The sequence below is a fragment of the Schistocerca cancellata genome, chromosome 7 (genome assembly GCF_023864275.1).
Source record: "Schistocerca cancellata isolate TAMUIC-IGC-003103 chromosome 7, iqSchCanc2.1, whole genome shotgun sequence".
NCBI lineage: Eukaryota > Metazoa > Arthropoda > Insecta > Orthoptera > Acrididae > Schistocerca > Schistocerca cancellata.
Genome location: NC_064632.1, coordinates 164447183 through 164459886, shown reverse-complemented (window position 1 = coordinate 164459886; position 12704 = coordinate 164447183). Strand labels below are relative to the sequence as shown.

Genomic DNA, 12704 nt, shown 5'->3' with positions numbered 1-12704 from the left:
GTCAGATTGTATTGATGAGTTTATACAAGATGTCTGACATAGGTGTCTTCAGTGCACACCACCCTGTGTAAGGGAGTGTCACTTCATCTGGTAAGTCCCTTCTGATTGACCAGCTTCACGAACCATGATCTATGCCTCCTCAGTGGTTCTCCTACACATGTCAGTGCCGCCCATGGCTAATATTCAGCTGTCAATCTAATATGATCTCTTCCCCTGATTTTGTGGCTTTACTACATTGGTCACTACTCGAGGACTTGTGTTACAGTGACCACTTTCCTGTGATGCTGTCAGTTCCTTGCCATCACCAGACATAACTACTACTACATTGAGCACTTCAGAGCCGCCTTGCCTTCATATGCCTCTCTGTCAGATTGTATTGATGAGTTTATACAAGATGTCTGACATAAGCATTCACATCGCTGTAACTGGTATTTCCCATTCTGCAGGTCCTCTCCCCCCCCCCTCCCCCCCCCCTCAGTATCAACTAGTGCCCTGGTTGACCAAAGACATTGTTGCAATACCTATTCAGGATCATCGGCTAGCCCTGCAATGATTCAAATGACATGCTACACAGATCAACATTATCACTTTTAAGTGACTTCATGCTAAGACTCACTATCTAATCAAACACAGTAAGAACCTCCCAGTGGGTCCACAACCCTTTTGTGGATATGTGCGTGGCGAACACAGGACCCTGAGTTAATGCCGCTCTCTTTCCTTTCCGCGCTGCATACCTTCCTTTTCCACATCCCTCCCCGCCCCCCCCCCCCATCCTTCCTCGCTCCCTCCCCCCACCTCTTCCCTTCCCCTTCTCCCTCTCTTTGGGAGTATGTTTTGTGCCTACATCTGGAGATGGACACTTCTAACTTTAATACATAGTTCCTCTTCTTTGCTCTCTCTGCTGGAAAGTCTGTGTCCTCTTTTTGTTCTATTTTCCTTGCTTCTTCTCTTTACCCTCTTCTTCTCCGCTGCGGTGTTTGAGACTTCTCTTCTTTCCTTTTCTTTGTTCCTCCTTTTCTCTTTCTTTCCTTCCTGTGCGCATCTGAAGGCCGACCCATGCATTCCCTCATGTAACTGGTGACAGGGTAACGCGTAATTTCCCACCCCAGATAGACAAGTATGATATGTACGTATCCCGTGGTAAAGGTCAGGCCCAGGGAAGGGTGATTACCCGAGTTGATACCTTCCAAATGTGTTGATTGGTTCCTCCGTCCATTTCTCGAGAGGTGTGACCTAAGGTGTGGACCCCACCTAAGGCGGGAGGAAGGAGCATGCCATCGGAGATGCCGGTAATCATGGGGGCGTACTTTCGCAATGGTTTCCTCTGCGTCTACAACTTCTGCCCACAAGAGAAAGCTAGATGAGTCTCAGCCAGGGACAATTCTTCCATCAATGCCAAAGTTGCTAATTGTTTCTCAGTCTGATGAAGGTCAAGTCTTCTCCACAATCATCCCTTTCATTATTCAGAACGGCATCAATACAATTGCAGGTCCTGTAAAGTCTTGGTCCCGATTACGAAATGGCACCTTGTTGTTAGAAACAGTCAGTGACCTCCAGGCACAAAAACTGCTGCACACTACACTGCTACACACCTTTCCTGTCCGGGTGGAGGCGCACCGTACATGAAATTCAACATGCAGGGTGGTTTATACATGCTCACTCGACAGATTATCCAATGAGGACATTCAACATTACCTGTCTGACCAGGGCATAATGGCCATACATCGAGTCATGAAAAGGGTTGACAAGGACTTGGTACCGACCTCTACTCTCTTCTTGACGTTTGGCAGAGTTCACCTTCCATTGAACATTAAAGCGGGATATGAGATCATTTCAGTTCACCATTACATCCCCAACCCTACGTGTTGCTATAAGTGGCAGTGGTTTAATCATACCAGCCAGTTGTGTTCCAGTCTGGCCAGATGCATTACATGTGGCAGGGATACCCATGAGGATGACCATCCACCTCCATCCCCTCATTGCATCAACTGTATGGGTGACCATGCTGCTTCTTCTAGAGATTGCCCTATTTTCAAAGATCAATGAATTATTCAGGAAATCTGAGTGAAGGAGAAGGTGTCCACATACGCTACTTGTAAGTTATTCACCAGTAGAAAGCCCACTGTGCCCCCAGCAGGTAAGTATAGCACTATCCTTGCATCTCCTCGGCCTACTAAGGAGGTAGCCACACATGCTTGTAATCTCACCTTTAGTGCTACAGTCATCAGATTGGCCAGCCCAAAGATCGCCCGTTCATCCTCGCCACTATTGCCTGCTAACTCTCATGCTCACCCTTCATGGGCTCTTGCAAAATCGCGGTCCCCAATATCGGACACCCAGACTTCCAAAAAAGAGCCTACTCATGAAGATTTTTTACGTGCCCTGACCTCCCAACCGTCGTTTCCTCCCTCCTCTCACCACTCTGCTTCCAAGAAGGCTCAAAAGAAACAAAGTTCCTCTCCTCCTCCGCCACAGCGTGTCTCATGTCCAGCACCACTTAGTGGTAGATGCCCTCGGCCGTCTTCCGTGTCACTGAGACGCACCACTGGTGGCCGATCCACCAGCCGATCACTGGCGGCAGGAGCTGCCCCTGAGCAACATACGGATCAGGATCTTCTGCCTTTGGCTGAATGCCGTTCCACACCATCGGCTGCCGGCTCTCAGCGGTCATTGAGTTAATGACAACTGTGGTGAGATTTTTCCCTTTTCTGTTCACCCTGTAGTGTGGAGTTGAATTCGACGGTTATCTGGCATGTCTAGTTTCTCTCCGATCTCTGAGCTCACTGTCGCACATGATATCTTTGGACCCAGTCGCAATTTCTAACTAATTGTGTCAACACTTTGCTGAGATTTCGAGCTCTTCAAATTACCCGCCCAATGAAATGAGCAGTGGAAGTGCGACCTCTTGCTTTCTCCTCTCAAAATTGCGAAAGCTGTAATACTGTTACCTCTATGCGGGAACTCCAACTTGCACTCTCTTTCTCTTGCTCTTCCGCCTCGGGACTAGATGGCATCCACATTCAAATGTCTGTGTTATCTCCTTCGCTTTTATAATTGAATTTGGACCAACAGTATCTTTCCCAGAAGATGGCGGGAAGCTTTCGTCATTCCTATTCTGAAACCTGGAAAGGACAAATATCTCACCTCTAGCTATCGCCCCATATCTCTCACATGTAGTGTATGTAAGGTTTTGGAGTGTACAGTGAACTGCCGTTTAGGCTGGTGGCTGGAGTCCTGAAACCTGCCCAATGCGGTTTCCAAAAGCATTGTTCTGCAGTTGACCATCTTGTTCCTCTCTCCACTTACATCATGAACAATTTTCTCAGGAACAGCAAATGGTAGCAATATTTTTTGATCTGGAGAAAGTATATGATACCTGTTGGGGGACAGGCATCCACCGCACACTGTTCTCTTGGGGCTTTTGAGGTTGGCTACCCCATTTTATTTGTGAATTTATGACAGAGCGCACCTGTCAGGTGCGGGTGCACACCACACTCTCCCACACTTTCACCCAAGAAAATTGGGTGCCCCAGGGCTCCGTGCTGAGTGTTGTACTGTTTGCCATCGCCATAAATCCAGTTATGGATTATCTTCTTCTCGATGTCTCGGGCTCCCTCTTTGTCGACGATTTTCTAATCTACTACAGCTCTCAATGGACCAGCCATCTTGAATGACGTCTTCAAAGATGTCTCGATCGTCTCCACTCATGGAGCATCGAAACCAGCTTCCGCTTTTCACCCAGTAAGATGGTCTGTGTAAATTTTTGGCATCATGCAGAGTTTCCTCCTCCTTCCCTACACCTAGGCCCTGTTGACCTTTCATTCGCCGATGTCACCAAATTCTTGGGACTTATGTTTGATAGAAAACTGTGCTGGTCTTCTCACGTTTCATATCTCTCAGCTCGCTGTATGCAATCCCTCAACACCCGCTGTGTTCCGAGTGGTGCCTGCTGGGTAGCAGACCGAGTGGTCCTCCTTCACCTATATCGTGCCTTAGTGCACTCAAAATAGGACTATGGAAGCCCACTTTACTCCTCTGCACAGCTGTCTATTCTCTGGCGTCCACCACCATGGATTGCGCTTAGCATCTGGAGCTTTTTATTCCAGCCCTGTGGAGAGCCTTTACGCTGAGACTGCTGAACCTCTGCTGTTCAATCGGCAAGCTGTCCTACTGAGTCATGCTTGTCATCTGTCTTCCATGCCCACCCATCTGACCTATGTTGTTGTTGTTGTTGTTGTTGTTGTTGTTGTTTTTTACGCCTCCTTGGATTTAGGGTATGCAGGCCACCCCTCCTCCCTACCACCACCAGGAGTCCGCTTCCGTCAACTATTGCGTTGCCTTTCCTTTCACTTTCCTAAAACTTTTTTTGACAAATTGGAGTACAGTGCCACCTTAACTTCGTCCCCAGACCTGCCTTCTCCATGCCCTTTGTCAGCTTCCCAAGGATGATATCCCCCCCTATAGTTTATCGTCGGCCATTTGATACTTTATGCGCACAAATGGAGGATGCCACATTCATTTACACTGATGCCTCAGAGACCACATTTGGTGTTTGGAGTGCCTATATTGTTGGCGACACCACTAATAGATTTCGGCTTCCCGACCAGTGTTCGGTTTTTACTGCAGAGCTTTATGCTGTTCTCCAGGCTGTCCAATACGTCCGTCACCATAAGCAGCTACAGTATATTATATGCCCAGATTCACTCAGCTCTCTTCTCACCCTCCAAGCTCTTAATCCTGTCCACCCTGTGGTCCATCACATTCAGGGCAGCCTCCTCTTGGGGAGTCTCTGTGGTATTCCTCTGGATCCCAGGGCACGTTGGTATCCGCAGAAACGAGGGAGCTGATAAAGCAGCCAAGCCTGCAGTCTCTCTTCCTCAGCCCACTGTTCACATGGTTCCCTTTGCAGATCTACAGAGCATTTTTTGTCATGGTGTTACTCTTTTATGGCACACACATTGGTCTACACTTCCCAATAATAAGTTACAGGATGTAAAACATCTTCCCTATGCTTAGACCTCTTCCCCTGAGCCTCTTCGTCGAGAGGGGGTAATTTTAACCAGACTCCAGATGGGGTACTGTCTTTTTAGCCATTGACATCTTTTAAGTGGTGATTCTCCCCTGCTTTGTTCTCACTGCTCTCAACCATGGACAGTGAGACACCTTTTACTTCAGTGCCCCTATTTTAATCCACTACACACCCATTTACAGTTGTTGCCTGATATATCTTCCCTTTTAGCAGATGACATGCATACTTGAAAGGGTTATTGTCCACAGATTGTACTTGCTGGGTTCATGAATATTGGGACCTTTTGCCCCCCCCCCCCCCCCCCCCTCCTCCACAATCAGTGTTGTTTCGTTTCTGGGAGTTCGATCCCAAACTGATCATCCGCTTAGGTTGGAAATGGCAATCTGACAGGCTGTTTCTAAACGACTGCACCTTGTGGCATACAACACCACTTGGTGTCATCAAATTTTATTCATCCTCCATGACTGGGTGTTACAAACCCCACCCTACTGATTATTATTAGTCAGTTTTTATCCCAACTGTTGTTTTTCAGCTCGTTATGGCTCCAAGAGAACAGTGGTGCACAGAGTTCCGTATTGAGTATAATTCTTCATCACCATCAAGGGTTAGTGACCCTGTTGGACTGCTGGTCACTACTGCATTGTACGACAATGGTTTTTGCATTTGGTATGACTTTCACTTGGTAGTCTCTGCTGAATACTGGCTACTAGGTGCCATCCAGTGGGCCTCTGCATTTTCTTTTTACCATGGTTTCCAGTTCTCTTCTACGACGACATGAGTCACGTATTTCTGCAGCCGTACCATTGTCCATCCTGACCTTGAACTCTACTTAGGTACCCAGAACTAGTACATTGTAGCAGAGTCCCATTTCTTGTGCCTCACGTTTGATCAAAAGCTGATTTGGTTTCCCGATATTCGTCTCTTGAAGACTAGCTGCATTCAGAAGCTTAATGCTATCTGCTTCCTTCCCAGCACATCCTGGGGTGTGGATCATACTACTCTTATTTGTATTTACAGGACACTGGTTTCATCCTGACTCAACTATGGTTGCCAGTTTTATGGCTTGACAGCTCCTTCAGCTCTGAAACTGTTATACTAAGTCCACCATCATGGGGTCTCTCCGGCCACTGGTGCCTATCTGACTTGTCCTGTAGGCAATGTCCTTGCAGAATCATCTGTCTTCCCTCTTGAGATTCAATGGTATCAGTTCTTGGGCTTCCATCCAATCACCAACTGACAGTTCCCTGATCATCCCATGTAACCCATTCTCTTTACATACAAGGCATGTCATCATCCTGATTCCCGCCCTTGAGTAAGATTTAAAGTTGGAATGCGCCTTGTTTCCCTCTGCCAAGATCTCCATCTCCTCTTCCTGGACTGTGCTCCCTATTTTCCCACTCACTCCCCCTTGGATGGTGCTCATGCCATGGGTTAGAACCAGTTCTTATTAGGTTCTAAGGCCTCGGCCGCTTACATGACCTTTCATCATCTGTATGTCCTGTTCTTCAAGAGTTCCAAGGTGCTAGTATCTTTTATGCCAACAGCTCAAAAACTGTGGGTCTGATGGAATATGCTTTTACATCTCCTGCCAGTATGGAACACCATTTGGTGCTGGGAACATGTAGTGTATTTATGGCAGAGCTGAAAGGCATTAGAAGAGATCTCCATTTTATTAAATGGGCCATCCTTGACCATGTTTTAATATGTACTGAGCTGATGAGCAGTCACCAGGCTATTGACAGGTACTATTCTTGCCAACCTGTGGTCTTCGCTATTGATTATCTTCTCACTGACCTTTGTTGTGCTGCCTGTTCAGTTGTCTTTCATGGGGTGCCAAATCATGTGGGTATCCCAGGGAATAAACTGGCTGACAATTTAGTTAGGGGAGCATTTAATCATTCCACATTCACTTGGCTGATGCCAGCTGCAGATTTGTGGGTGCACATAAGATATCTGCTTGCTAGGAAATAGAGCAATATCTCCTCGGGTACTACCTCATCTAATAAACTCCTGCACCACAAACAACCGAGACAATATTGTAGTATATCCCCTATCTTGGTAAATGTATACATGGAATTGGCTCCCTGAAAACCAAAGATCAGCTGCAAGGAATGATGATGTATGGTTGTTTTCATTAAGTTTTGCAGATGATTATGTTGTAGCACAAAATGAAGATGACATAGAGTTTGATACAACATTTATATCAGGAACTTGAAAAATGGGGACTACAAATAAGTCTAGCAAAAAAATCATATCTGGTAAAGAATAGTGACACTCAACTAGAAACACACGGCAGTGATTAGGCACTTATGAAACAAGTAGCAAAAGTTTAATACTTAGTGGCATATATATGTAAAAAAAAAAATAGGCTGGGAAGTACAGTAATAAAATGGAGAGCGCAATGAAGGGGAAGAAAAATTGGCCATCTGAATTCCTTTTCGAGGAATAACCATCATCATAAATACCACCACTACCACCTCCACTACCTTGCACAGTATGCCCCCATTGGCAGAGTCTGTTTGGAACACATGCCTCTTTGTCTTCTCCAGTCTTTGAATCACCTCACACTCGCTACCCAGGTCCAGCCCTGTCCTGTCTTCCAGATGCTTTTTTCCTCCCCTACTAGCCACATCCACTCCACCATTTGGTTGGGTACAGATCAACATGGCATCAGCTTGTGCAAGTGCCAATGATCTGACAAGATTTTTAATTATGTCGATGTAAATATATCTCAACATACATTGTTTCCATTATTATATTATGTGATAATACAGCCAACAATTCAAAATTTCTACTGTCTGTTATAATTGCAGGTATACAATGCTACTCTCTCACTGTAGAATTATCGTTACAGATCAAGTGGAATTTCTGTTTTCATTTCCCACTCTCTCAAATTGTTTTCCGAAGGGATTCTTATACAGTCATTTCAAGTTTTTATTCATCTTGTACAGAAGTGAAATATGGACTCTAAAAAGCTAGGACATGTATTTTCTGTCTATTCCAAAACATCCTTCTTACAGGCTACCACACTGCTTTGCATTACTGTTACAGCTCTTGATCACTGCTCGCAGTCTGCCAAGTAATTTCCTTATTGTCCTGCGTTACTCATTGCCAGGGGAATACTACCTTCAAGTTTGTGTATTTATGATGATTCACAGATGTATTACTCTGCAGTTTGAGTCTAGTTTTCTTTACACTTTTGCTAGTGAGTGGTGGTGTAGTGTACAAAAAAGGTACAGCTGTTCAGTTGGAGTGGTGTGGGATGATGCCCATGAAAGGTGTAAAACATGAGGTGAAAACCTTTACTCTCTTGCCATTCAAAGAAGTATAACATCACATGTTAGAAGGATCCTGAATTAACACGCACTGTAATAACACAAGCTTCAAACTACTTGAAGTGCAGCTGGGAAACTTGATTACAGAATCTTGAATTTGGAGACAAGACTTGTGACATGCAAGTGAAGTTTTCATAATGCATTGAAGGATCCATTCAAGAGAGTTGAGGACATAAGTTTTGAAAATTATGAATACAAGAACTTCTTGCAGAATTTCGTTTTCTAAGGTATTTTATTGTGAGAGAGATTTCTCAGATGCAAGTGGATAGAAAGAGAAGACATAAATAGTCTGTCATATCTGAAGTAATGTGTAATAAATTTTTTTCAAAGGGATTGTTTTTAAGAACCCAACAAATGGTTATTAGGTCTACACTAGTGTTTAGTAAGAAGTAAAATAATTTTAATTTTGTTTTCCATGTTGCTCCTTTCGCTATATGATTGAACTCTTTCTTTCGTCTTCAAAATTGAAAGTAATAGCATGATGTGTGTGTGTTCCAGGTGGGGTCCCCGCGGTTGGTGCAGACCTTCCTGCATTCCTATCACCATCATCCTTATCCTCATAGTACTGGTTGTGCTGCTGCCTCTTCTAGACCACCAGAATAGTCACCACGGAAAAGGTGGCAGCTCATCTAACTCGTCTGTCTGTGAAGACTCCTGCAGGTAAGCAAAGTAGTTATTTATGTGGTTAAGTGATGCAAATGGTGAAAGTTTACTCATTGTATAGTACCATCCAAATGGATGAAAGTTGTAGTAGTTATTTGAAGCTGAAGCAGCGTGCACAGGTTGGAGTAACATGGAGAGCTGCATCAAACTAGTCTGTGGACAGAAGAAGAAGAAGAAGAAGAAGAAGAAGGCATTTTTTTAAAGCCATATATTGCAACTGTGTTTCTGTGACTCATTGCATTGAAAGAAAGGGGGGGGGGGGGCCTTGGTTATGTATCTTGGAAATTGCTTGTCGTTCAGTTGTATTTGATTAAAGTCTGTTACAAACTCTTTGAGACTATGAGCAACTGACTCCTCAATATGCACAATGTGATACATATTTTAAGTACCATTCTCTGACGGTTGGGCTTCAGCACCAGATAATGTACACTGTCATATCAAAAGTATCGGGACACCCCCTTAGAGCTATCCAATCATGACTCGCAACCCACTCTTGCAGCTGTACTTCTACCAGTATCTCTCTCTGACATTCTAAAATCATGTGTTCAGGTGAAGGGGTTGCAGACTCAGTTCTTCAGGTGATGTGAGTGGAGAACATGAAGAAAACAAGCATTAGTCATAGTTGAATCTTTATGGGCTGAAGTCATCTTTCCAAATGGACTGAAATTAGTGCACGGGATGTGCAGTACATTAATTGATATTGTGAAATGGAGGCCAGTTGAATGAAATTTTTAAGACACCGACCTCATGTTCACGAAGATGGAGTTTGCCCTGTCTAGCTATCCTGATTTAGGTTTGCCATGGTTTTCCTAAATCATTTCAGCCATATGCTGGGATGCTTCCTTACAGGCCACAACCACCCAACTGTGCAATCCTCATAAAAACATACTTGTCTATTGTGTGCATGTCTACATTTTTGGGTTATTTTTCAATGTATTGTGATGACAAGTCCTATATCATTGTAGTATGATCCCTGGATTAATAAATAAATAAAGAAGCAGTGATTATTGCAGTACACCATTTTATTGTCCTGTACTATGTGGTGATATGCTGATTACTTATGTAGCTCTAGATTCACACTTCCAGAATTGGTTGGTTCCCAGATTGGCATATTTCATTTACTTTTAATTTTGGTTTAATTGACATACCATTTACAGTGGATATGATCAATGGAAAATGGAACTAATGAACCAGTGAACTTTATTTTGTCCATAATAGATTGCATTGTGATGACAGTGACTAAATATTAAGCCTTAAATGAAAGTATTTTCTGTTTAGTTACTTTCATGTTCCATGGATCACTTTGCACGATAAATCGACATGATGTGGAACACGTCATTTTACACTCGTACATCTGTTTGCACTCTGTACACTGTACATCTGTTTGCACTCTAAATATCACCATATAATTATAATTCCCCCCCCCCCCCCCCAAATGAAAACAAGATATACAGATTGAGTTAGCAATTTTTGTGTTTCACACACCATCATAATCAGGCAGAGAGTTACGTAAATAATATTTTAGGCTTGTCAGAACCAATAGAAAGTATGTATTTTTTTATAATTGAAACACAGTATTTAGCAGAGTAACTAGTGCAGAAAACTGTTTCATTTATAGTTTATCATTGTAGTTTGTTGAAAGTGTAATTGACACAAATAAAATACAACTGATCTATCACATATATCATTTATTTCAGATAGACACACTTTATTTGTTTTTCTTGTGTAATTTGGTTTATCTCCTTTTTGAATGGTATTGAAGCTGATCTGATTATTAAATTTTGTATCACTTTAGGTTCACTCTAGTGGAAAGTATACCAGAAGGACTAACTTACCCTCCTGGTTCAACACCTCACCCTTCTACGTATCAGACTTGGATGACAATGATAGAGAATGCTGAAAATTCAATAGAAATTGCCTCATTTTACTGGACGTTAAGAGGATCGGACATCTATAAACACCCTTCGGCGTGGCAGGTAAAGTAATAGATATGCTATGTGATCTGATGGATACATGGTAGCAGAGAGTTGCTCCTCACAGCATCCTGTTGCCGCAGTTAGTTGTCTGCTGTACAGTAACATGTTCTTAATGTTACGCTGTTTATTGCATAAAAAGAAGAGGAAAAACTGTTAAAACAATGGGCAGAAACATTGGTACTTACTTTTCCTCAGAAGGTGATTGGAACATTGGTCAAATGTCACATCTGGTGCATGCATAGGGAACAGTAAGAGTGCAGCATTGACATGAATTTGATAGACATTGTTATATGAAGTGCTGCATGCAGGGTGCATACGACCCGGGACAACCGGGAATTCCGGGAAAAACCCGGGAATTTTTTCATCCGGGAGAAAACCGGGAAAAACCCGGGAATTTTTCGGAATTCCGGGAATTTTTCATTGTTTTAGCTTTGTTACATTTTTGTAGTTTTGACTGCAGAATTGATTCTCTAGCAAAGAATGTTGTTGTATCGTGCTACTGGAGAATGATACTGCAGCAATAAAATATAAACGAGAGGGAAAAAAATAAAACTGTAGTGGCAAAGGAAATGTGCATTTTACGACAACAAAACACCGTGCACGCACAAGCGTCTACAGATAGCAAAAATATGTTAAAGGCCGTAGGGCGCAGACTGTAATTCTTCGTAACAATAAACTGCTTGCTACGAGCATGACGTCACAACTGTTCACATTAGGTTCGTTTGACCAGTTGCCAGCGGTCTGTTGCGCATGCGCATTTGACTCGCGTATAAGCAGTACCTTCTCTCGCTTCCCGCTTCTTGAAGTTTGGCTGTTAGCTGCATCGGTAGTAGCGGCAAGCAGCCAGATGCAAACGAGAAAAATTTTTCTCACGCGCCCTAACTGCCAGATTCGCTCTTGCACAGAGTTATCTGAGTTGTAGTGGGGAGGGGGTTAGTCTCCACGTGACCCGTGTTTACGTTAAGTGATTTCGATGCTTCTCTTCGTGTACAGCTCCCACGTCAAATGAAAACAAAACGGATTTCTGTGGCCGGGAGCTATCAAGTGAATTAAAATGCATTCACATAATTACAGAGGGCAAAAATATATTATTAATTTCAGTTTCTGATTTTATTTTCTTTCCAAGTTAGTAGCAGTCAAGCATTAATCGTCTTGCAGAAGAATGAAGTTATTTTTGAAATTTTGCTAAAGAAATTCCGCTGAGGCAATCATTTTATTTGAAACGAAGTGTTTCATTTAACAATTTTGGGTACTTCCAACTGTTCGGTGAATTTCAAGTGCACGTTATCATCTTCTGCCATGTATGGCATTATGCCATAATAAAGAACCAAACATGAGATCGTAGAGTACTGGTACTCCAAGAAAATTTACATCCCAAAAACCACACTGAAAAGCTTAATATCAGATGGGACCTACTTCATTGTGAATCTGGAAAAAAAACCAATGTGCACTTCAAGCCGAATTATGCATTTTAGTATGATTCACGAAATTTTGATGACTTTTGGAGTATCCTCTGATGCCCTGTTTCTTTTATGGTGTAGTGTAAGCTCTCTTAGTGCTTTATACACACGAACATGCGGGCTTCCTACACCACTGCAGTTGCACACGCACAATAATTCGTTTTTGGCGCTCTCTGGCAACTGGTAAATCGAACCTATAACTAACAGTATTGCGAACGGTGGTTAGAAAAGCGTTACTTTC

General features: G+C 43.2%; 1 protein-coding gene across 1 annotated transcript in view; it reads left to right on the top strand.

Annotated features, from left to right (window-relative positions):
- Positions 1-12704, top strand: part of LOC126092434 (5'-3' exonuclease PLD3-like) — a 104669-nt gene that overhangs the window by 36554 nt on the left and 55411 nt on the right. The window contains exons 3-4 of the mRNA XM_049908033.1: positions 8863-9024; positions 10823-11003. Of these exons, the coding sequence (XP_049763990.1) occupies positions 8863-9024; positions 10823-11003 (343 nt within the window). The remainder of the gene's footprint in view (positions 1-8862; positions 9025-10822; positions 11004-12704) is intronic.